Source organism: Panthera pardus, unplaced genomic scaffold (genome assembly GCF_024362965.1).
Source record: "Panthera pardus isolate Hobbes unplaced genomic scaffold, ASM2436296v1 HiC_scaffold_13, whole genome shotgun sequence".
Classification (NCBI taxonomy): Eukaryota; Metazoa; Chordata; class Mammalia; order Carnivora; family Felidae; genus Panthera; species Panthera pardus.
This window is the reverse complement of record NW_026526688.1, coordinates 21,444,873-21,471,971: the sequence shown is the minus strand read 5'-3', so window position 1 is coordinate 21,471,971 and position 27,099 is coordinate 21,444,873. Positions and strand designations below refer to the sequence as shown.

General features: G+C 40.3%; 1 protein-coding gene across 2 annotated transcripts in view; it reads right to left on the bottom strand.

Moving 5' to 3' along the window:
* Positions 1-27,099, bottom strand: part of MTMR7 (myotubularin related protein 7) — a 126,438-nt gene that overhangs the window by 47,700 nt on the left and 51,639 nt on the right. For both annotated transcript variants that reach the window (XM_019466735.2, XM_019466736.2), the window contains 3 exons: positions 19,360-19,482; positions 17,860-18,022; positions 9,315-9,472 (listed from right to left, as the gene is read on the bottom strand). In XM_019466735.2, coding sequence (XP_019322280.1) covers positions 9,315-9,472; positions 17,860-18,022; positions 19,360-19,482 — 444 coding nt within the window. The remainder of the gene's footprint in view (positions 1-9,314; positions 9,473-17,859; positions 18,023-19,359; positions 19,483-27,099) is intronic.

Below are 27,099 nucleotides of genomic sequence, written 5' to 3'. Positions count from 1 at the left end.
GTTCGGAACAGGTGGGCATTTCTCACCTCAAGAAGGGACAAATTATAATTCGGCATCCTGGTAGCTGAAAACAATTTCGCTACCTGTTTTGAGTGAAAGATAGCCTGACAGTGGGAGGCAAGCACCAGGGGTGAGCCCCCGGGGCCATTTCTCTGTCCCCAGCACACAACATGTGCACTCCTGCCTCCAAGAAAGCAGTCCAGCCAGTGCCCTCCCTAGAAACTTCTTCCGTTGGGTTTTCCCAAATCTCCTCCATTCTCGAGGGACAACCCAACTCCACCTCCTTCAAGAAATTTCCTCCCTGCACTTCCAGCTCGGGTAACTCTCTAGATCTGACTTGGTACCACACAATTTAACAGCTTTACTTCTGTTTCTTACATGTTGATTTTACAGATGGTAAGAAATGATTTTATTCTTTCTGCCCATCACTAGTGGTGATTCCCACAGTGTAAACTCTGGAGCCTTGGAATGATCTCGTGATTCAGTCAGAATCAGCATTTCAGAACGTAGCTTCAATTTGCCAATTTCATGACCTTCAGGAATGTCAAACTACACTGACCTCTGAAACTGATGACACAGAGAAATAATACCCGACAGGTCGATGTAAGGATCAACTCAGGTAACACCCACGACAAAGCACTTTATAAACCACTAGGTCTAACAAAAATGTTAGAGGTAGCAACAGTAATCGCTGACGTGTGGCTCAGTATGTATTTCGCTTTGACATCAGCCAGTCGATCTTTTTTCAATGTGAAGATCGCCTAGATGGCATTTCCCTGGATTTTGCCAAAGTGGCTGCTATTTTCCAGAAGTCAAGCACCTTCTTCTTGGTCATTTCAAGAGTCCTCAAGGAGCAGTAACAACAGGGAAATGCATTAGCTGCCTGTCCTCGGTCTACCTCCAGCCCACACTCACTCCTCTACAAAGATGGAACTGAAGGCAACAGAAACCCACCCCAAGCAAGAGCCAAGCCTCCTCTCCACAGCTCATGAAAATCGTCCTGTGATGGTACCTCCCCACCCCGACCTGCCTCCACTGTCTTTGTTACCACACTGGTGCACGACAGTGAGCAGGAGATAAAAGGACCACAAAAGTGACATTCTCAGACTCCAAGTGTAATTTCACCATTGAGCCAAAGACATTTCAGGGAAGATTATTAACGACTTCAGAGACTTCAAGGCTCCAGCACTGACACTCCGGAGGAAATCCCGTACCGGGAACACTGATACTCTGGAGGAAAATCTTGCCCCAAGAATAGATGGTCCAACCTAGCTGGACGCAGAGGGTTCTTACTGGAATTACTACCACAAGACACTACACCCTCCTCCCCATGCAAATCTGGCATCTGCACCTCTCTTCAGTCAGTCGGCTAGAATGTCACTAGACAGGACACACCCGCTAGCTTGAAGTTCAAGAGACATGTAATCGTTGTACCAGACTTACATTTCCTTAAAATAAGTTTTAAATAGGAAATTGGGAGGTTTTCAGTAAGGCAGGAATCACCTACTTTCTTCACTATACAACACTAAGGAATTGCAAAGTTATGATTAAATTAAATAAGGAAGTAATAGGTGAGATTTCTCAACATGCCTATTACACACAGGCTTTCTGAGTAACAAAGAGGTGAGCTAGGAACCGTGGAGCTCCTGTCAGGTCCTCTTGTGGCCTCCCACAGCCAAAGGATGCCCAGCTTGTGTCATGCTGGAGCCTTTATTGCACCATACCTGGTGTAGGACCAAAGGAGAGATAAACACCCAGAACTCACTGTCCTTAATACTCCTGGACCCAATCTACTTAGGGACCTGACCATTTGCTATCCACTCCGGGTCCTCTTTCTTCACCAGAAGAGCAGGAAAAACTTTCCTGCCCTTTAAGAAGACCTGGGCCCTCCCTCTCCACAGTGAAGGCAACGTAGACCTTTTTGGTTAGCATGAGCAAGCACCAAGAGCTTAACACCTCAACCCAGTCAGTGGTGGTCATGGCCTCCCCTCTAGGGACACATCAATGCCATTTACAGGGGCTCCTGCTTCCCCCAGAGTACTGAGTCGAGGTGAAAAAGAGTTCAAGGTTAAGAACTGAAATATGGACATTCTGATAAGCTCTTGCATGGGGAGCTCTAAGAGAAGCTAAAATACCTTTGGAAAAAAGTCAGACTCGTGGTGTCTATTAGCTCAAGTTTCAAGATACAAATTCTTAACCAAGCTGGAAAAAAAAGTGAATCCACCCTGCATTCATGAAAGCAGATGGCACTTTCACGGAGAAATTTAAAAAACAGTCATGGATAGCACTGACCACTCTCATTTTTGCAATAAGCTCACACAGTCATAGTAAAAATTCTGACAATGAATAATGCACAGCATGGTGCAATTTAGGCTACCAAATTCTGAAACTAATCAATGCACGTCCCCAAATTTTGTCTGGTTTGGAAAATTACGTAGGAAAATTCAGAGAGAATGGGAGTTCAGAAAAGTACAAAAGCTTTTCTTCTGAATTTTCTTTCTTTACATTAGCTGCTTAAGCCAATGAAGGCAGAATAAGTTAAAATCATTTCTGCATACTTTTTTTTTTATTAATAAGGAAATGATTTTCTTTGTCCTCCACTAAATAAATTAGCCTGCCAAGAGTGCCTGCCTATCTTGGTTTTTTAGCCTTGCCCAGAAAATCTCTTTGGATAATTGTTTCACTCATTCAACTAGTTTAAATATATATATATTTGACATATACCATTGTGTAATTTAAGGTGTACACATGTTAATTTGATACATTTATATACAGTAATATGACTGCCACTGTAGTGATAATCAGCACCTCTATCACGTTACATGAATATCATTTCTTTTCAGTGGTTGGGATTATTAAGTTCTAGTCTCCTACTTAGCAAGTTTGATGATTATAGTACAATGTTGATGATTTTAGTATGATATTGTTGTCTACTGAATACTTAATGCGTGCCAGGCATTATGTTAGGTGCTGGGGCAGTAATGAATAACAAAAGAGCTACTGGCTTCAAGGACTTCGCATTCCCAGGAAAGTTCATCTCTTTTGACCCAGTTATAATCTTGCAGTCAATTCATTTACCATTGCAAGGTAGTATCCACCTGAGATGCCATCCGAGATGTCTTGATTAGACCTCTGTATCTATGGAGGACCACTCAGTTGAGCACTTTGGAGAGTTAGTTGCCAGAGCCTTGTATCTATACAGACAGCTTTCTTCTTAAACATTTAGTATCTAAAATTTATTTCAAGGAATTTATGATATAATATTAGGGGAGAAGGAGGGTGTGAGTTGCCTAAAACAATTTACATATAAATATAATAAAAAAATATGTAGCACACAAAATATAGCTGTAGAAAATGGAAATCGACAAGATTGCAAATTACTGGTTCCTACTCTATTTTAAATTTTATTCCAAGAGAAACAGGTGAAAATTTTAACCTAAGTAGTGAACGATAATTCTTTTATTTAAGAAAGACAATTTCAGGAGTTACATACAAAGGGAAATCTTCACTTTAGAGTTAGACTATCACAGGCAAGTCTTATAAAGAGGACTCATAGGAATGATGACAGAGTTGATGATGAGGATGATGGTGGTGGTGGTGGTAATTAGTCTCAAAACATCACACACACAGAAAAGGGCAGCACAGGTTCTGAACCTGTTTCTTTCTAAGAAGAAAGACATAACTCTTGTAAAAGAAGGGAGGAAGAAGTCAACATTTTCTCAACTATGAGGTGAAAACAAAGTAATGCATGATGCCACAACTTTCTCAATGGGCTGTGAGTCAGAAAGTGTTTGAAGCAACCTTTATTATATTTCTAAGTTGGTAACAGAGAAGGGCACATCGTCTTTCTCACTATTTCCATCATATTAGTAAAATCAGAAAATCCCCTAGGTTTTCACCTTTTCTGCTTCAACACAATCCTTCGGTTGTTAGTGTGGGTTTGCTGCATGTTACTTTTGAAAAGAAATGCTGACTAACTCGAGTTTTGCAGTCTCCACACGTAGGACATAAGTGACTAAATATGAGTCATGTTTGTGCTACTAGTTCTAGAAGGAAATCTCTTCAAAAATAGGAAGAACTTGTGTCTCCAAGAAAATATTATTCCACAAGATGCAGCCTAGATTCATTTTCTTCCTCACTCAAGGGCGTGTCATATTTTTGAAAAATTTCAAAAGGGACCCAATTTTCTTTACTAAACTGGGATTTTCCTCCCTTTCATTTCAAGGCTAAAAATGCATCGCCACATATTTCATAGCGATGGAGACAAAGAAGCCCCAAATGTCTACTCACGGTGTAAGATTATGGTTGTTAGATTTAAATGTAATTATGAAGAAAATTCAGTATCACGTATCCATTCTATCCCAAATAATCTATAAATTCATGACATCAGAAGAATTATGTGGAAGGAACTGACCTCTACACATCAAAATTTACTAGAAAACCGTAATAACCATAATTAATATAAATGTAATTATGGATATTATACAGGATCAAACTGGGATAGAGTTTAGCAAGTAGGCCAGGATTTAAAAAAAAAAAAACAACACAACAACAATATGCTGAAACATGAAACAAAATAGTAAACACTGACAATTCAAAACTTCTGAGGACCCAACGATTCCCCAGGAAGAGTATGTAAATGTCTCCTGAGAGGAGATATTTGTAACAGCTATAAATGTTAACATACGTCTTTTCAATAAGAAAAAGACAAATAATCTTATGGAAAAAAAGGATCAAAAACAACAAACAGGCAAGTCATAGAGAGCCAACGTGAACTGCCAATAAATGTCAGGTCAAACTTGTCAGTGATGTGGAAGATGGAAGTAAAACCACACTGATATCAACTTCACACCAATAACACTGGCATTTTTTTAATTTAATTTTTTGATTAATGATTTCATATGGTTAAAAACATGAAACAATACAAAAAAGGTGCATATCCTTGTGTTCTGTTCACCCCATTCCCACCTATTCTCCAGGTTACCATTTTGGGGCAACTGCATACATACAAATATATATTCTTATTTTTCTCCCTCTTTTTCAGATAATAGATGTCACACTATATTTAATGCTTTTTTAAAAAGATTTTATTTTTTAAGTAATCTCTACACCCAATGTGGGCCTTGAAGTTATAACCCCAGGATTAAGAGTCACACACTCCACTGACTGAGCCAGCCAGGTGCTTCTCTGCCTTGCTTTTTTGAAACTGACAATATACTTTAATAATCTTTCCTTATTAGTACATGAATATCTTCCACATTTTTTTCTCAACGTTTTTTTTTTTTTTTTTTTAATTTATTTTTGGGACAGAGAGAGACAGAGCATGAACAGGGGAGGGGCAGAAAGAGAGGGAGACACAGAATCGGAAACAGGCTCCAGGCTCCGAGCCATCAGCCCAGAGCCTGACGCGGGGCTCGAACTCACGGACCGCGAGATCGTGACCTGGCTGAAGTCGGACGCTTAACCGACTGCGCCACCCAGGCGCCCCTATCTTCCACATTTTTTAATGGTTACATACTAATTTAATTATATGGATAGAACAAAAATTATTTAACTGGTCCTCTATTAAGAAATTTTAGTTTCTTCTAAGATATGCTGTTACAAACAATGCCTCAATAAATCACCATGTACATCATGTGTGTATGCTATCAACTCTTTACAATAAATTCCCAAAAGTAATACTGCTAGATCAATGAGTAGGTGTATCACCAAATAATGTCAATGCCAACTGTTGGTGAGTCTGTGGAGTAGTGAGAACTTGTATATCTTGCTATCAGGTCTGTTAAGTCCACGTACACACTTTGGGAAAGAATTTGGCAATATCTAGTAATGTTAAAATCCACATACCCTCTAACTCAGAAATTCTACTCCTAGATGGAAACGCTCAACCATGAGTCATGTATTAGCCAGTTAACAGCTTTGTGATGATAAACAAAAAGAGAAAGAGAGAGAAGGAGACAAGGATAAGAATAACTTTTAGAACTCTGGTATAGTTGTAAAATATAATATGATACAATGGTGAAAAATGAATGAATGAGAGCTAAAGGTCTCAACAGTTTCTGAACTTCTCTGGGTCTTGGGCAGTTACTTAACTGGGCTATGCCTGAGTTTCTACATCTGCAACGCAGGGATACTAACAACACCTACCACATGGTACTGCTAACAGTTGTCAGGCTTTTTAGAACAGTGGCATGTGGTAACTATTATAGATGTGTTTATTAAATGAGATGAATCTCACAAATACAATGCTGAGTGAAATATCAAGTTTCAGTAAACGACATTCAGCACAATACCATGTGTAGAAAGCATTAAAAACACACAAAATAATACCACATATTACTACTTACAAATGTAGACACATTATACACAAACAAGGGAAGGATAACACCAGACTGCAGTCAGTGGCACCGGAGCAGAGGGTGATCCGGAGGGCACTTTAGAGAGGTTTAAGAGCATTCATCTATGTGTCTGTTTTTGTCCCAGGACCATACTGTTTTTACTACTATGGCTAGCAATCAAATATATATATAGCTAATTATTACTATATTTATATAATAAACTATTGGAACTATACTAAAATAAAAAGCTTCTGCACAGCAAAGGAAACCACCAATAAAACAAACAATGGGAGAAGATATTTGCAAATAATATACATGATAAGAGGTTAATACCCCAAATATGTAAAAAATTTACCCAACTCAACACCAAAAAATCAAAATAATCCCAGGAAAAAAAAATGGGCATAGGACCTAAATAGCTATTTTTTTCCAAAGAAGACACACAAATGGCCAGGAGACACATGAAAGGATGCTCAACATCACTAATCATCAAGAAAATGCAGCTCAAAACCACAACGGTATCATCTCACACCAGTCAGTATGGTTAGTATCAAGAAGACAAAAAATAACAAGTGTTGGCAAGGATGTAGAGAAAAGGGAACTTTCGTGCACTGTTGGTGAAAATGTAAATTGTTGCAGCCACTGTGGAAAACAGTATGCAAGTTTCTTAAAAAATTAAAAATAGAAATACCATACGACCCAGCAATCCTACTGCTGAGTATTTACCCAAAGAGAACAAAAACCCTAATTCAAAAATACATATACATCCTTCTGTTCATTATAGCATCACTTACAATGGCCAAGATATGGAAGCAATTTGCGTCCATCAATAGATAAATGAATAGAATAAATGTGGTGTGTGTGTACACACACACACACACACACACACACACACACACACAGAGGAATATTATTCAGCCATAAAAATGAATGCGATCTTGCCATTTGTGACATAAATGAACCCAGAGGGCATTTTGCTAAGTAAAACACAAGTTACATAGGGAAGGACAAATACCACATTATTTCACTTATATGTGGAACATAAAAAACAAAACGAATCAACACACACATAGAAACAAACAAAAAACAGAAATAGACTCATAAATACAGAGAGCAAGCTGGTGGTTTCCAGAGGGGAGAGGTGGAAGGATGGGAGAAATAGGTGAAAGGGATTAAGAGGAACAAATTTCCGGCTATAAAATAAATAAGTCACAGAGATGAAAAGTGCAGCAAAGGGAATATAGTCAACAATACTGTGGTAATGATGTGCGGTGACTATACTTACCGGGCTGGACATCACATAATGTGTACAATAGCCAAATGACTATGCTGCACACCAAAAACTAGTATAACACTGTACGTCAACGATGCTTCAATAAAAATTTTTAAAAATGTAACCAATTAACAGGAGATAAGGTGTAAATGGCCAAGAAGCATATACAAATCTACAATCAAGAAATCAAAGCATGTCAGTTAAATTGAGAAACTGCTTGTCCCACTATCAAATTGTCAAGAAAATTGTTTAAGAACGAAACTCTTTCCCTGTGAGGGCACAAGAAATCAAGCCTTCTCATACACAGCTGCTGAGAATTTATATAAATCTGCAGTTCTTGCTGACAATGTGTACAAAAATTTGTGTAAAGTTTTTGACACAGAAATTTGACCTTTAGGAATCTGTCTTTAAAAGGAATTTTAACATGGGCAAAGATATAGCTACCAGGATGTTCTCACCATGTTATTTAAAATAGTGAAAAATAGGGGCGCCTGGGTGGCTCAGTCGGTTAAGCGGCCGACTTCGGTTCAGGTCATGATCTCACGGTCCGTGAGTTCGAGCCCCGCGTCGGGCTCTGTGCTGACAGCTCAGGGCCTGGAGCCCATTTCAGATTCTGTGTCTCCCTCTCTCTCTGACCCTCCCCTGCTCATGCTCTGTCTCTCTCTGTCTCAAAAATAAATAAACATTAAAAAAATTTTTTTTTAAATAGTGAAAAATAATAATAATCTGAATGTCTAAAAATTGGAGATTAGGTAGACAGAATATGACAGTCATACTACATAATTGTTATACGATGTTTTTAAATTATATAAAATATATTTATTGACAGGAAAATGCAATATGATGTGTGAGGAAAAGCAGAACACAAGGCATGTGTTGTATGATTCCATTTGCATTACATACATTCGAACAGTTCCTTTTCCTATGTATTTTCCAATTTTAAATTATTCAATGCATTACTTATATAAGAAAAGACATTAAATTATGCAGATGAGAAAAAAATCTGAAGTAAAATTTTAAAACCTAACAAAAGAATGTGAGGGCAATGTTCTTTTTTCTTTTATAAATTCTCTGCAACATTCTTATGCTACTTTTATTACTTAAAATATTTAAAAACGTCATAGGGAAACCAACACTGATTTGTAAGCCCATCATTAGGGACAATACAGCATTGGTTCTGCCCCTTCTGCCTCCTTTCCTCTCCATAGGCCTTTCTGTAAACGTAGACACATCTCGCCACATTTCTCTAGGGAAGCCTCTTGGTGACCTTGTGTACCAATCAAGAGTTCAGTGAGTACAGAGAGGAGCTGGTGCCAGACTGCCATCAGAGTCTCTGTGACTTCCCCACTAATCACTCACCACACTATAAAAAGAGCTGACAGGAGAACTTGGCCCTGGCCTGCTCTCCCACCCACTGCCTGGCCATGAGGCCACTGGACTTCTCTGAGTTTCCATTTCCTCAAACATTAGGGGAAGGGTTTGTGTGTCGGGGGGTGGGGGAGGTCTCTAAGTTTCCAAACTTTTTGATTCCGGTGCAGGTAGGAAATGTAGCTGGTAATAACCAGGGGAGACTTGCAAATCTACAGATCTATATCTACAAAGAGCTAAGAAATTAAAGGAGATTAAGTCAGTCATGCTAAGCCACGGGAATCAGGAGTTCACTTGGATTAAGCATCTAGATTTCACTAGATGCCTGCACTCACTCGGTAGTCTCTATTCACATCGCTGAGCTGCCAATAATTATTAGGGAGGCCCATTCGCTTGTATTCTTCGCTGAGATCGATCAGCATCCAGCCCTGTTCTCTTTCTTCTTTATCCAGCTTGGGGTTGAATGAAAAGCAGTATAACTCCTCGTATTTCACTGCAAGAAAAGGGAGAATAAAGCCAAATCAAGCTAAGCCAAAACTAGAACCAAATCTCCCCACAAGCAGTCTGTCTGGGCTAGAGTACATCAAGAAGCCAGTCCGGCTCCTGGCCCCTTGGGACACCCTCTCCGGGTAGGTACGCCCACCTCCTCCCAACAACACCATGAAGACCTTGGGACAAACCAACTCAACTTTGCAAACGCTTCTTTCCTTTCAGAAACAAGGACTTCTCCATTGTGTGCTTTCTTTAAAGTTTCTTTGGAAGGCAAACATATTCTCCAGACCATACAAGAAATGGAACTTAAAAATTAATTAAGAATGTATGTATCATTAGACATCAAGAACTCATGTTTATGTATATGGAGCTTGGATTTGGGACGGCTTCTCAGAGGTAGAGAGAGGCCCGGACCACTGCCATATTTTGATGCTCACAATATTCAAAAAAGAAACAGCAATTGAAAGGCTGTGGGATGTAGGGGCACCTGGGAGGCTCAGTCAGTTAAGTGTCTGACTTAGGCTCAGGTCATGATCTCACAGTTCGTGGGTTCAAGCCCCACATCGGACTCTGTGCTGACAGTTCAGAACCTGGAGTCTGATTCAGATTCTGTGTCTTCCTCTCTCTCTGCCCCTCCCCCACTCGTGCTCACACACACTCTCTTTCTCTCTCTCTCAAAAATAAACATTAAAAAAAAAAATTTAAAGGGGCGCCTGGGTGGCGCAGTCGGTTAAGCGTCCGACTTCAGCCAGGTCACGATCTCGTGGTCCGTGAGTTCGAGCCCCGCGTCAGGCTCTGGGATTATGGCTCGGAGCCTGGAGCCTGTTTCAGATTCTGTGTCTCCCTCTCTCTCTGCCCCTCCCCCGTTCATGCTCTGTCTCTCTTTGTCGCAAAAATAAATAAAAAACGTTGAAAAAAAAAAATTTAAAAAAAAAAAAATTTAAAGAAAGGCTGTGTAATGTATTTAAGTGTTTGCCCGGAAAACATCTGAACTTTTAGCAAACACATCAACGTCATAATTACAGTGCTCATACAAAATTCATGGGATTAATAAAAAAATCAATTCATTGTGTCAGGCACCCTGGTCATGAAGGGCAAATTTAAGGATGTACGACGAAACTCTCCTCTCAATTCTGCAAGGATGTCTCTGTCTTTGTGTAACACCCTTTCTGCTTGTGAGCCCAAGCTCCACAGCCTTCCTCATCTAAAGCTAAAATTTGATTTTCTTGCTCCAGTCTTGCTCCATATATATACATATATATTGGATAGTGCAGATCCACACATCGCTAGTAAAGAGAAATCATGGCTGATACTCACTAAACCCGTATTTCATTCCAGATTCTGTTCTTAACAAATGTATTAACCTACGATGGGCCTCATTTTCCAGATGAGAAATCTGAGGCAAAAAGTGGTTAAGGAACATCCCCAGGGCCACAGAGCTAATAAATGGGGACTCTGGATTGAAATTAGGCAACCTGGCTGTAGAGTGCATTCTCCAAAGCACACGCACTGCCCGTCTAAGGCAGATCCTTCTCTCTTCTCCCCAGACGGACCACTTTTGTGTCTTTTCTTTCCTTGTTCCCTCCTCTTAACCTTCCTCTTTTTTTCCAATAGCTTTTTTTCTCCTCACAGTTTTCTCAGGTCCCCTCATTTATTCCCTAATCTGTTGATGACATTCACATATGGATAATTTAACTGCTCTTCAACATGTGTCTGGAGACCCAGTCAAGGACCTCACCACCAGCAAAAGGCCACAGCAACACACAGGCAGCCTAAGATCTAAACTCAGTTTCAGGCTTGTGATTACCATTGAAATGACTCATCTACATGGAAGAAGAAAGATAAGGGTCATATTTTTCATTAGACATGTAGTCTTTCTTGTAAAAAAAAAAAAAAGCAAACAACTAGAGTGTACCTGTAAGATAAACTATGTTCTAGTTCAGTTTCTCTTGATATCATATATTCTAAACTTCAAACTTTAGAATACGGATGATTTCAATCAATAAGAAAATACACACCTACAGCTATCTGTACAAACACAGAAGAGATGCTCTCAGTAGGAACTGGTTCTTGTAATCTTAGCTTATTGAGCAGACAGCACAAAAAATTGAGATCCATTTCTGGGAACCAATGGCTCGACACTGACACATCTTTTCCATCTCTCAGTACCATTTTCATGACTCAGGCCTCTGATATCATAATGTTAACCGCAAATGCAATTTGTTTAAGAGGGCAACAGAATCTCTTGAGAAAGCCTCGGTTCCCTCAGTGAAAGCAGAACTTATGAAGACAGGGTTAGTAATGGAAGCTAAGTGCCCTTCGTTAAGTAGTTACAGATAGGTGCAAAGGTAGAAGAAGAAAACCAGTGGAGGACAGAGAGTTTTCTATGTATGGGCTCATGCCTGCTGTCATTGGGAGGAGGCAGAGACACGGTACAGAAAGCAGGAATAACTTAAGGCAGACGTGAACAAGATCATTCGTGAATTCTGAACTGGGAGGCATTAGAATGGGTTACCACTAAAACTGTGAAATGTTTTGTGTTATTTTTTTAAGCAAAAGGGTGATCACTCATACCTCCAGCCCGATGTAAGTTAAAATTCTTCACGAGGGCAAAGAAACCCACATTTTTGTCAACCCAAACTCAGTCTTATTAATGTAGGCAAGCTTCTCACACAAAGGCCAGCCCAGGTGAAGCCTTCAGCTGAGGCCTGCCGGCTCTGAGAAGTTATAAAGTACCATTAACACAGATGCAAACTTTACTGAATAATTCCCATTCACAACGATCTGTTCCACTCACCTCCATCTTCTGCAAAATACGTAGCAGAATTCTTTTTAAGTTTATTTATTCGTTTTTGAGAGAAAGCAAGAGAGGGGCAGAGAGAGGGGACGAAAGAGAGAATCCCAAGCAGGGTCCACAATGTCAGTGCGGAACCCGACACCAGGCTGAAACTCACAAACGTGTGAGATCATGACCTGAACGGAAACCAAGAGTCAGACACTTAACTGACTGAGCCACCCAGGCACCCCTACCTAGCAGAATTCATAGTCATCAGCAAGTAAGCGAGCTAAAAACAAAAGTAGGGCTACAGAAATCTCTAGTCTTTACAGAATGTGAACTGAAAGAACATACCTGCTTCGGAAAAGTCAGATCCCTCATTTCTCACCTTCGTCTCTTAAAACAGACATGTGATACTCCACTGGCTTCTTACACCATAAGGTCTGAGCCGTCACATCCAACATAAAAGGTCTTCTGCTGCTAGTGACAGCAGGTTTCTAAGCCAGGTGCACTGAAGGCCTCTCCCCTACAGCTGCTCCCGTAAGAAGCAAATACCCCACATGTCTTTGCACTGAATGTGCACCTCCAAGCAAAAGAAAAAATTTCTGAAAAAGTTATGTAGAGATCATTCGAGCATGTACTTTATTGACCTACTTAAATCTTACAAATGCTAGGCAAAGGCAGATTTGAAGGTTTTTCTATCTATTCAGAAAGAAAAAGGACAATTTCTAAAGTACTACATTAAATTAAGAATGAGTAGCATCGGGGCACCTGGATGGCTCAGTCACTTAAGCATCCGACTCTTGCTTTCGGCTCAGGTCATGATCTCACAGTTCGTGAGTTCAAGCCCCACATCGGGCTCTGTGCTGACAGTGCGGAGCCTGCTTGGGATTCTCTCTCTCTGTCTCTCTCTCTCTGTCTCTCTCTCCCACTCTCTGCCTCTCCTGCAGTCTCTCTCTCAAAATAAATAAATAAACTTACAAAAATAATAATGGATAGCATCTTGGTCATGTTTCTAGGAAAACCAAATTGGTGTTTCAGGACTTGGCAGGTAGCGAACAAGATGCAGGTTTTGACTGACTCTGTGTCGTTTGAGCACAGCTGTTCATCACGTGCCCCTTAACACAGGGAAGCACTCGTCTCTGCTCTCGGTTCCACACCTATTGCTCTCATTGACGCCTTCGCTCTTAGGTAAGCCCTCTTCCTACTCCCTGGGGAAGATTTACGCCACCAAGTGGCAACTTTCAACTTGGAACCACCAAGCCCACAAATGGCCCAGTCTCTGCACCCCACCTCTGCTCCTTCTCTTCCATAAAAAAGGAAAGGGTGTTCACTCGAGCAGATAAGGCAGCTGTGGGTAAGACAAAGCAATTAGAAAAGGAAGAAAAACAACCTAGTTTGTTGCCCAGGTATCGGGCTAAATGGTTATGAAAACAGAATATTTTAGGGGAAAAAAATGAGGGAAGTATCATGATAGACTAATTGGGAGAAACAAAACGTAACTTAATATTACAATAAAAATACTTTAAAAAGAAAAAGAAAACTTGCAACAACCCATGTAAAACCCGAGTAATACAATTATGTTACTGACTGCTTCCCTTTTGCAAATTTTTTAAAAATTGAAAGGAAAAAACAAACACGAATGGGCATTAGCAGAGTGCGGAGACGGGTCTGGGAAGGGGAAAGTTACAGTCATCAGGAGGACACACACTGTGGGGTTTATCAGAACCAAAAGTAACAGTTGAGAGCTAGCCTGCCCCCAGCCTTCCACTTCATTCAAGGACCTACATGGAGTTGAAAAACCATTTCAAGTGGGGTCAGGAAAGAACACAGCTACTACTGGACTTCGCAGCTTTAGAAGAAAAATAAGGAAGAGGTGCCTGGTGGCTCAGTCCGTCAGACTCTTGATTTCAGCTCAGGTTATGATCTCACCATTCGTGGGTTCGAGCTCTGCATCAGGCTCTGTGCCAGGCTTGGGATTCTCCCTCTCCCTCTCTCTCTCTGCCCAACCTCAGCTCTCTTTCTCTCTCTCTCTCTCTCAAAAAAAAAAAAAAAAAAAAAATGAGGAGGAGGAAGACGAGGAGGAGGAGGAAGAAGAAGAGGAGGAGGAAGAGGAAGAAAAGGGGGAGAAAGGGGGAGAAAGAGGGGAAGGGGGAGGAGGAGGAGGAGGAGGAAAAAGATGTCTGCTGTCTATTTTCAACCAACAAGTGTTTGAATTAACCACCAGGGCTATGGAGGCTCTTAGTGGAAAAGAACTTCTAGACTCAGAGATAAGTGTCGTCAATAAAAAGAATATTACAACCGCAGACACTGCATAACAGCAGTGACTTAGACTAGGACATAAAAAGTTAAATTAAGCAAATGAGGGGCACCTGGGTGGCTCAGTAGGTTAAGTGTCTAACTTTGGCTCTGGGCATGATCTCACAACTCATGAGTTCGAGCCTCACCTAAGGCTCTGTGCTGACAGCTCAAGAGTCTGGAGCCTGCTTCAGATTCTATGTCTCTCTCTCTCTCTCTCTCTCTCTCTCTGTGCCTTCCCTGCTCATACTCTCTCTCTCAAAAATAAATAATAAATATTAAAAATATTTAAATAAAAATAAACTGAGCAAATAAGATGATGTCAGTCATGAGATTTTTTTAAATCATAATAAATGTGCAAAAGAATTGGGGACTAAGATGAACTGGAAAAAAAACACTGTAGTTTAGAAAAAATGGTAAAATAAACAAAGAAGATGGTTCAAATGTTAAGGGACCAACCAACACTAATTGATACAAAAATAAACAGCAGAAACAAATTGGAGGAGAGAAGAAGGCACATGGGAAAAATGGAAGCTCTCTGAGAAACAGGGGTCTTTTCATCTGAAAAATATATATCCTTATTGGTACACTGGATCTATTTTTCATTGGGTCAAACCTTTACTTTAACCTAAATTGTTCTTTATTCAGAATTAAAGAGCTTACTGAATTTGGCTACGTTAATTTTTCATTCTTACCAATCTGAATTCACACAAAAGACAAACCAGTAAAAGCTCACTAGATTTTTAGTAGTTTGATGTACCCTTATCCCAGAAATCCTAATTCAGTGAGGAGAGGATCTCATGAGCTCTGAAAATATCTCCATCATAGGACTTGACTTAAATGGACTCTGAAACATTTCTTCTTTTGTAAAAAAAAAAAAAAAAAAAAAAAAAAAAAAGTTCTTTACAGGACCTTGTAGTTTAGTTGTGTGTCCATAAGGGTAGCTGGAAATAGGTGATTTGTGTTGGTGACTAACCAGAGTAACCAAAGAGAGCTACACGTGCTACTAGGATTCAAAGTATACCATACCCCACCCCACCCCCACACACACCCATTCTGATATACCTAGTGGAGGGGGAAGGTGTATTTTGTAAAAGATCCTGACATAGCTCTGATAAGCCACCCCTACTCCTAGCTGGGACCCCCCCCCCCCCACCTTTCCCTACCTCCGCCCAGATCCGAAAGCCTGCTTCCAAGGTTAAAGGCTGTAACGTGTCCTAATTTTAGCCCTGCCTCTCACATTAAACTGTGAAACTCTCTGGGTTCTATTTCACCTTCCCACACTTATTAAAGTACTATGTTTTATGTAAACTGGCATCTCTAATTCCAGCGTTTCAAAATGCTGGTGGCTTTTTAAAAATCTTCTAAGGTAATGGGTTTAATTCAATTAACTACTATCATTTCCTTTCTTGCTCTTTGGCTGTGTTTAACACCTAACTCCCAAATGCCACCTTCAAGAAAGGGTGTGTGTTTTAAAAAGTGAGGCACGCAGAGGTCTTCCTCCCTGGGGGCCCTCACAGTGAGAGTCCTGGCGCTCGCTGTCATCACCGGCCAGAGCCCTCACGGCCACTGTCATCTGCCCTTCCAGCCACTCAGCTCTTTCCCAGTTCTCTGGGCTCTTCCTAAATCCCATTAATCCGGTCAGAGCACAAGTATTATCCAGTACACCCATTAATCAGTGACACAGAAATTGCTGGCACACAATTCTCCTCACAATCCCTGCTGCACGCAACCTCACATACATCTTCCCAGAACTTCTGTTCCAATTATAGTGTACCCTCTAAAAAGTTCAACTGCTTTTCTGGCTAACTCTGCAGTTCTCTGCAGCACACGGGGATCAAAGAGCCTCAACCAGCTGCCTTGAAAGGGGAGCGAAGTCGAGGCAAAATGATCAGATTTTGACAGCTCCCTGGCATCATTTTCATTAGACAGCTTTAGTTCTCCATTATCTGCAGATGATACGGTCACATTATCAGAAACGGAGGACCCAGCCAGACCTCTTGCAGTATTGACGATCAAACCTCTTGCCCTGAATCAAAAAGCATTTAGCAAAGGAACTGTAAACACGGATCCCATCTCCCTCATCAGTGACTTTGGTGTGACCCTACCACGGACATTGCTCTTATATAAAAGATTTACTTTTACTGAATTCTCCCAGGAAACTCAGACGTCTATTTCTTGCAGGCAAAAGAACAGCACAACCCATACAAGCCACGTAGAGAGACAAGAGACCCTTCTAGAGAAGTGCACAGTAAGCCGTAAGTCTGAAGACCTCAAGCTGAGAGACTGAACAAGAGAGTAACTAACAGCACCTATGTTTCAAATCAACTAAACATTCTGCCCACAACACTTAAGGAGGTTTCGTTTAAGAGAACCAACATATCCACATGGTGAATATAACTGATGTTAACAAAGGTCCAGTTATACCAACCTTGGGAAACATACATTACCATCAAGAAGCAACAGAAACCAAACCTTGAGGGCTGCCTGGATGGCTCAGTCAGTTAAGCGTCCGACTCTTGGTTTTGGCTCCCATCATTATCTCACAGTTCGTGAGTTCAAGCCTTGGATCGGGCTCTGTGCTAACAGCATGGAGCCTGCTTAGGATTTTCTCTCTCTGTTTCTGTCTCTCTCTGTCTCTGCCCTTACCCTGCTCTCTCTCCCTCTCAAAATAAATAAATAAACTTAAAAAAAAAAAGAAAAAGAAACCAAACCTTGAAAGCCCCAAGAGGGGAAAGTGCACTGGAACTGTTTGACATCAATGCTTTCCATACAAAACAATGTGTCAGTTTACCTTAGGCTTTAAGCAAGGTGGCTTGATCATCATAGTATGGGAAGAGCATCATTCTAAGATGATTTCACTCCAAAGGGAAAACATGCTCTAACCCTTCTGCCAAGATAAAGTGAATACTGACAATAATGAGAGACGTTCATATAGTAAACAACTCAGGGGGAACCCCTAAAAGGCAGCGAATCATTCAGAATTCTTGGCCTCATCTGAGGACTGGGATAACATATAATTCCTACAACACCATAATTCTTTTTATTTTTTTAATTTAATTTATATTTTTTAATTTACATTCAAGGTAGTTATCATATAGTGCAACAACGATTTCAGGAGTAGATTCCTCGATGCCCCTTACCCATTTAGCCCATCCCCCCTCCCACAACCCCTCCAGTAACCTTCTGTTTGTTCTCCATATTTAAGAGTCTCTTCTGTTTTGTCCCCCTCCCTGTTTTTATATGTATTTCTTGAACATGATTTGTGAACTTGAGAGTGTGCACATATGACACGCAGAGGTCCTCCGCCCTACCTGGCCGAGCAAGGCGTATGAGAGAGATGTACACATCATGGCAGTCTCTTTCCTGCGGTATGATGAGCTGTAACAGCTGAAAGTTCTTGCAGCGAATCAGCAGAGGGCACCCAGTAGCGGCTGTTGCCTGTTTTTCAATGGTGGAAATCTGACTGTGAAGAATCTACGACCAAAAGTTATGTGCATAAGCTAAGCACAAGTAAGTGATAAATGAGCAAGAAATAACACAGATCTCTGAGGCACACAGACAAGAACCACTCCCCAGTCTTTATGTAGCTCAACACCTGCACTCAGATGACAAAACGGAGATGCTCTGGGAAAGATCGGTCTAAACCTATCATTTTTTTTTTCATTACCAAGCCTTCTGCTATCCGGGCTAAGTATTTGGAGCAAAGTACTCAGCATATAATTTTGTACAAGACCAGGTAAGGGAACACTGTGGTGGTCAAATGCTGAATGCGCTTACCAGCTAAAATTAAATAAGGTCATGAGAAGTTAGTAAAATAAACCTTGCAATCGACAGAAGTTAGAGATGGCCCCGCTGGGAGGTGCCACCATGCTCCTAAATTCCACATGGAATGCTCAAGTTCAATAGCAACTTGAGACTGTTGTTTTCTAAGCTGCCGGTGGCCAAGTAGGCTGCAGAAGAGATTTATGTTAAAGAAAATCATGCTGAAGTACATCTCTCTGGTGTTTTGCCGGGAGGGGGTCTCTGCCCCACCCTCAATGGCAGCATTCGTAACTTTTTGTTGTTGTTGTTCGAGTACAGCTGACACACACACTGTTACATTAGTTCCAGGGGTACAATATAGCGACTCGTCAGCTCTACACATTATACTGCGTTCACAAGTGTAGTTAGGATCCGCCACCGCCATCATTCTTCCCCGCTAAGTAATGCCTGCCCCCTTCTGCTCAAAATGCAACATCTATGCAATACAGAACAGGGAAAAATCTACAATTCAGGGATTCTGGTTCCAGTCATAATGTCCTGGTCGGGTGGTTATATAAAATAAGAGGTATCGAACGGTCTCATTATTAAGTAGCAGAAATACCTGCCAAGAGGACTCTTCCCTAGCTTTTCTTTTCTTCTCTTTTGAATTATCAGAAAAGTGGAGACAATATAATAAAATGACTAAACGGCCTGCACAACTGGAACCTACAGATAAAATGTATTGCAAATAAAGCACTACATAAATGTTGTATCTGGCACTGATTATTCTCGAATGTCTACTTAACAGCTGTGACATGAAGCATTTATATCTCTGGCTATTTCTGTCTTTGATGACGTTCAAATAATTAGTGTTTACAATGAATAAGTAGATCAAGTGGATTCGACTCTGTGCAGAAAAAAGCAAAGCTGACCTTCCAAAAACAGTTCTCTGAACACCCAAGGCCAAAAGCCCACCCACCTCACCCTGAGGCCAAACAAAAGAATGGAGGATCAAACTTGTTACATTAAACAATAGAAAACACATAAAGCCAAAAATAAAGACTGCATACCCATGTTTCTTTTCTGGTGTCAGGTGCATTTTCCACGAATATTACATGAGTAGCCGTCAAATACAAAGTACCTAGGGCTGCTTTTTTAGAAGATATTCGATCTACCAAGCGGACATTTTCGACCTAGAGAAATCATTTTGACAGAGTTATAATAAAGCAAAACACTATTCATCAAGATTAATAGTAAGTAGGTAATCCTGTGTTTAATCCAAAATATAATTTTGAGAACTTTCCCCCTTTACTTAGACCTCAGACATGTTTCTGTATATCAAAAGATTAAAATTCACCAATTACTTAAAATATAATTTTAAATGTACCACAGATTTATAGACCTGTTCTTTAAGAATACCCTTTCCGTATTTTAAGTAAGTCAGCATTTTTAATTCAGTATATAATTCTAATTTAAAGCAGGATGTGTGTGCATCAAAGTTCTGATTTTTACAATAACCATGTATGAATTATGCCTATTAAAAGGACAGTAATATATTTCCCTATGTATTTCTCCATAGTAGAAATGGCCTCAAAGCAGTTTGCTTCCACATAAACTAGCAAGAAAATCACATATGGGAGCAAAAAGTATCCAAGGAATGTGCTGCATGTTTACAAAGAACACCTATCAAATTAAGATGCTCACTTTCATTTATAATAAAATGTCTCTAATAAATGGAAGTTTTACCACCGACCTTCGAATGGTTAAAGATTTCTGGAAACAATTTTTATCAAGTATACCTCTCATAAGCAGAGCAGCTTCAAGGATATGTGCAGTGGGATCATTCCAGCATGAAATAGAATGGAAATTCTAAGACAACCTCTACAGGGCAATAAAACCTGAAGGAACTATGACTAACAAGCAGAGACACCACAACCACCCGATGCACATTCCTGTAATGATGGCAGCTTGGCAATGCCACTTACTACTTCCCAGGATCAACCTTCTACAGACACTGGCTCAGCTCTCACCCCCCAAGTCAGGATGGTTACTCGATTCTGTGAGGCAGCTTCAGGAACTAGTAAATCATACTGGCTCCAGTCTTCAGTCTAAAATGGACGCTGGGGCCCTGCTGTATTTGGGGAGCACAGAGCTTCCCAGCTGCTCCAGGGAAGACCTAGACCTAGGGGGGTACCAGACCTAACAATCACTCCTCAGGACACCCAAGTCAAACAGCACTCGAGACGCTCCATTGCCCCACTCTTCTCTGAGCCCTGGAACCAAACCAGCCTTCCTACCCTACTTCTTCCCAGTTTTCATTCTTAAATAAAGAATGAGGTATTTAAAATATTCTTTTATTCATACGATTTAGCCAGAGGTGGTGGCATGAGTCCTGAGGCCTTGTGAAGGCCTATGGATGTTAAAGATGCTAGTTCAACAACAGGGTCTTAACCGACCAGCTCATAGTTGTAAAAAGTATTTCTTCTGTTACTCTGTTACTGATATGCTCCACATTCTTTTTTTTTTTTTTTAATTTTTTTTTTTTTTTTTTAACATTTATTTATTTTTGAGACAGAGAGAGACAGAGCATGAACAGGGGAGGGTCAGAGAGAGAGGGAGACACAGAATCTGAAACAGGCTCCAGGCTCTGAGCAGTCAGCACAGAGCCCGACGTGGGGCTCGAACCCACAGACAGTGAGATCGTGACCTGAGCCGAAGTCGGACACTTAACCGACTGAGCCACCCAGGCGCCCCCTTTTTTTTTTTTAATTAATTAATTAATTTATTTTGAGAGAGAGACAGCACAAGCCGGAAGGAGCAGGGGATGGGGGCAGAGAGAATCCCAAGCAGGCTCCACGCTGTCAGCACAGAGTCCAATGGGGGGCTCAAACCCACAAATTGTGAGATCATGACCGGAGACGAACCCAAGAATCGGATGCTCAGCTGACTGAGCCATCCAGGCACTCCTGATATGTTCCACATTCTTCCACTTGGTTATTCCTCATTGTATCTCTTTTGTAAATGGTCTTCATATCATTGGTTTACTTTCCTACTAAGTGATCATCGTTTCTTATGTATTCATAAAAATTGTTTACATTAATAAGGATAGTAGCCTACAGCCTAATTTTTATTTGTGTGTTTTACAATTTCCTCTTTACCCAATTCTTTTACTGCTTCTAGTCATTTTTTTCAGTGAAGTCTCTTGGATGCTCCTTGGTAGACAGGAATCTTTTCTGGTAATAATTTGTTTCTTCTTTTCTGATATTCATATATCTTTTCCTTTCCTTGTTTCATGGCATTAACCAGAAACTTCGACTAATACTAAATAGCAGTGACAATAGTCACTCATGTTTTCATTTCTTTTTTTTTTTTTTTTTTAGTAACATCTTTATTGAGATTTAATTCACATTCCATATAATTCACCTACTGAAAGTGTGCTGGTCAGTGGTTTGTAATATATTCACAGCCTTACGCAACCATTACCACAATCAATTTTAAAACATTTTCATCACCCAAAGAGAAACGCTGTACCCACTAGCAGCCACTCTTCATTTCTTCCCCAACCATCAACCTACTTTCCATCTCCAGGGATTTGCCTATTCTGGACAGTGCATATAAAGAGAACCCTACAGTATGTTGTATTTTGTGATTGGTTTCCTTCACTTAGCATCATGTTTTCAATCCATGTTTCAATCCAAGTTGATCCATGTAGAATATATCAGTACTTCATTTCCTTTTATTGCCAAATAATATTTCATTATATAGATATGGATATGTCACATTTATATCTCTCCACTTGTCAGTTGATGGACATTTGGGTTGTTTCTACCTTTTGGTTATTATGAATAGTGCTGCTTTGAACATTCTTGTACAAGCTTTTGTGAGGAAATTCATTTTCATTTCTCTTGGGTACACACAGGTACACGCACACACACACACAATACACACACACCTAGGAATGGAATTACTATGTCATACGGTAACTCTGCTTAACATTTTTTTTTCTGCTTAACATTTTAAGGAACTCGCACATTATTGTCCAAAGCAGGTGTACCATTTTACATTCCTATTACCAATGTACGAAGGTTCCAATTTTTCCACATCTTCGACAACACTTTTTAGAATCTTTCTTTTTTACTACATCCATCCTAGTAGGTAAAAGAAAGCATCTCATTGTGATTTTGATTTGCATTTCCCTGACGATTAATGATGTTGAGCATCTTTTCACGTACTCCTCTGTTTTTAATGGAAACACTTCCAATACTTCACCACTGAGTTTGATGATTTATCACATTGTGGAAGTGACCTATTCTTAGTTTACTAAGAATTTTGATTTTTGAACATCAGGAATGAACAGTGTGCTTTCTAAATACATATTTGGATGAATATTTTGCTTTTACTTTAGTCCTATATAACCAATAATAGCAATACATTTCTTAATCTTTAAAGAAGTCTTGGATTCTTAGAAATGGTGTTTTAACTTTTCTTATATTTTACCACCTATAACCGTTTTGTTTTCTGTTATGTCTTTGCATCTGTGCTTTTAAGGGAGACTGACACGTACCAGCCTATTTGTTCTACTTTTATCAGGTGAATTCATCATGGTTATGATGACACTCATTAATCTGGAAGATTAATACACAACTTACTAATCATCTTTTGAAGCAAATTCAGGCACTTCTTTATACATAAATAATTCTTTAATTATTCTTTCAATTTCTTATGTGGTTATGTATCGACTCAACGTTACCTTTTTAAAGATTTTTTTTTTTTTTTTAAAGTAATCTCTACACCCAACGTGGACCTTAAATTCACAATCCTAAGATCAAGACTCACATGCTCCACCGACTAAGCCAGCCAGGTACCCCTCAGTGTTACCATTTTTTACTAAATCTCATTTTGACATCTATTTTCTTCACAAGTTATCTTCTAATTGCGGTTGCCAAATTCTCATAATCTTTTAATTCCTACCTACGGATGAATCCCTCCCTCTTAATCCTTTTTCTCATTCCTAAATTGTGAATTGTTTTTACCTTCTTGTGATTAGATAGGCAAAGGGTTTTCTTCAAAGTAACAGGTCTTGGATTTATAGATTTAATAACTTTTTTCTGTTTAATTTCTGCTCCTTTGTTAGTAATATTGCAGCTTTCCTTGGTATATCACGTGGCTTTGTTTCTTTGTTCATTTCTAAACTCTCAGGTTTAAGAGTCCACTCATTGTCATTCTTTTTATTTAATAACAAGCCTTTAAGTCCAATCATTTCCCTCCAAGTAAATCTTTGGCTGCACCTGATGAGTTTTATTTGTAGTAGTATTCTTCTTCCTTTCCAGAAGAGTCTAAAACTGCATTTTTTTTTATTGCTTCTTTGACCCAGGAGTATTTAAGGAGATTATTTTTCAACTCCCACAAGATCAGATTATTTTATTTAAACTGTTGTCGTTAAAGGCTCTATTCTGAACTAACTACAAGAAGTATCTTATGGAAGAGAGTTGTGGGAGAAGAAAAGCAAGGGGATTTATTATTTTTGGAACACTTCTATGGGAAAATACTGATTTGCATGCTAAAATATAAGTACCTAAATTAAGTGGAGGTTCAGGAGTGACACATCAGTTAGCAGTATCTAAATACGGAATGTAAATAATTTTCCCTGCCCTTCAGACTATGGAGACAAAACTTTATTGGGATGATCATGTGGAACATAGGATAATATTCCGAGGCAAAAATATTTAGTATGGATTATTCTCTCCATAGAAGTGAAGGAAGCTATACCACTTAGATTATTTTTAGAAAACCTCGGTGAAACAGAATGAGGTTGACAGATGGTGGCAGATTAGAATACTTAATGAGATTTTTTCTGTGTCTTTTTGTTAACTTTGGCTGCTGTTGCAGGAAAATTACATTTCAAAATTTGGCAACAGTTCTTAAAGGTCCCATCACTGTTAAAAGTAATTTCGAAGTACAGGGAGAAAAAAAGAAACAAAAAAAAAACAATGAAGGAAACAAGATGAGCCTAATTTCCCAGTGATCTGTAACAACAAAATAAATGAGCAATAAAAATTAAAATTCAGTTGTCTGAGAAATTCTGTGATGGGGAGGGCACTGCTCAGGGGGCCATCACATGGTTTATGCTAAGATAGCCAGAACATTCTTGACTGGAACTCTAGAGTCAGTCAACTGTAGATTAAATGAAACAAATCTTAAGAGTTTGGGCACCATCCTGACAACCCACTGGTTCAATAACTCTGCCCCACTGTTCAGCTAAGTTAATTCTATCTTATTTAGACATGTTATAAGCTGTATGGTAATAAGGCCTATTTCGTGTCTGGACCGACAGGACTCAGGAGACTACCAGCTTCTCTGGACAAAGTGGTTACAATTCATTTGTGTGCTCCCAGGAACACCATGTTTAAGAGACACTAGGTATTCATGCTCTGTGAACAGTAGTTCATCTATGCAAAACATCTGACAGTGTATCATGAATCCTTGGGTGTGCATTTCTCACATTCTGACATTTCTGAAAACGGAATAGGTCTTACGGTTAATGGGTAAGAAGCCATTGTGTCATTTTAAGTGACAGTGCTTCTGCCTTTCTTTTTGAGATACAACATCTTGGTGCATTTTGTCATCGCTAATGTCTTGGATTTGCTGAAGTGCAGTTAAGTTTGTGGTCACCGACACATAAGTGATGCTTGAAACCATGAGACCCAAAGAGGTTACCCAGGAGAACATGCAGAGTGAGAAAAGAAGAAATCTGAGGAAATCCAACCTTTAAAGTTCTGATACAAGGCGATGAATCAGAAAAACAAACTAGACAGGAATCCAGACGGAGGAGGAAAGTCAGGAGATCGTGCTGTCATGGAAACGTGCAGCGGAAATGGTTTAAGAGAAGGGAAGTGTCCATTCCCAGGGCGGCTGAGACATCAAGTAAGGCAAGACGTGTAAAATGCCCAATGGGCTCAGTAACGTGGAAGACGCTGGTAACTTGAGCAGGCGTGGTCCTGGGAGCATGGAGATCTGGGAGCTGTAACACAGCAGCAGGAGGAGTGAACTCCACAGTAGTTGAGAAAGTAGAGACTCTCCTCCTTGTAGAAGGAAGGATGGGACCAGGCAGAAGGCACAGCGGGATAGCCTGACCACTGGGACGCCATCCTCCAAAGCACAGGAGGAGCCTTCCAGAAGCAACCGGCATGTCAAGACATGTTAAAGAAAGAATCTTGTTGTGTTGCCAAAGAGGGGGCATCTGGAGTTGTGATACACACAGGAAATATCAACAACTCCCATTAGGGGTTGAGAGAACTTGAGAGGAGTTGAGAACTTGAGAGAAATACATTTTTTTACGTTTATTTTAGTTATTTATTTTGAGAGAGAGAGAGAATGAATGAATGAATGAATGAATGAATTCCAAGCAGGCTCCGCACTATCAGTGCAAAGTCTGACACAGGGCTCAAACTCAGAAACTGTGAGACCGTGACCTGAGCTGAAATCCAGAGTCAGCTGCTTAACTGAGTGATCCACCCAGGCACCTCACGAGAAACACATTTTAAAGGATCAGAAAAAGAAGATGAGGCTCATTGGGCAAGGATTCATTTATCCTGCTAATACTGAAGTCTTCCCCAATCCTACAAAGGATTCTCCCTGAGCTTTTAAAAATGGTCTTTTTTAAAAAAAATTATGAAACGTACTTATTTACATAATGTTCAAAGATTCAGAAGTATAGAAGGAAGGGAAGAAAATCACCCATAGTCCCATAATCCAAACACAAGCACTTTTAATCTTTCAGTGTATTTTAGACAATATTTATACCTCATTTTTTTTTTTTTTTTTTTTTTTATTTATTTTTGGGACAGAGAGAGACAGAGCATGAACGGGGGAGGGGCAGAGAGAGAGGGAGACACAGAATCGGAAACAGGCTCCAGGCTCCGAGCCATCGGCCCAGAGCCTGACGCGGGGCTCGAACTCACAGACCGCGAGATCGTGACCTGGCTGAAGTCGGAGGCTTAACCGACTGCGCCACCCAGGCGCCCCTATACCTCATTTTAAGCATTATTTGATTAGGTAGTGAAGGGCCAGAAGAAATAATCGCAGGGACAGGAAAGAAAAGTCTCATCTCAGTCTTTTGCTTTCCTGAACCTCGCCTTTGCCCCAGATCTTCGGGAGCGTTGCTATGCACCATGATGTGTTGGTGGGCTGGGCGGGGGCTGTGTAGCTAGACCTGGGGCAGGTTGTAATTCTGCGCAGCAGGGGCAGGGAGCACAGACGCATGAGCCGATGCTGAGACAACCTCGGCCCTGACTCCCTCGGTGGGAGCAGGGAGTGGGGGCCGGAGGGGACTGTGGAAATGCAAACCTCCATGGGAATTGGCAGAAATTCCAGGGAGAGTTTTGGACTTCCGAAGGGAAAAGAATGGGAGTGTTCAAAATAGCCTTCCCGATAGCTCATGGATCAGGCCAATCTCAGCTGTCATTTGGTTTATGTCAAAAATTACCAAAATAATAATAATAAAAATAATAAATATTTTTAGAGTACTTACTCTATTGCCATGAATTGGGCTGTCCCTTTGCAGAAGTGACTTCAGTTAATCCCCACAGTAACCCCATGGGTTAGGTCCTTACATAATCCCCAGTTCACAGTTACTGGGGACCAGTTTCCCCAGGCCACTCAGGCGATCTGCTGAGCCAGAGCCCAAGTTCATTGTTCATCGAGGCTGTGGGCACCAGTGAATGCCTCTGAGATCATTTTAGTCCTGTTCTTCAAAATTAATATATGTTGGATAATCGATACACGATTATTTTAACCAATTTTATACATGA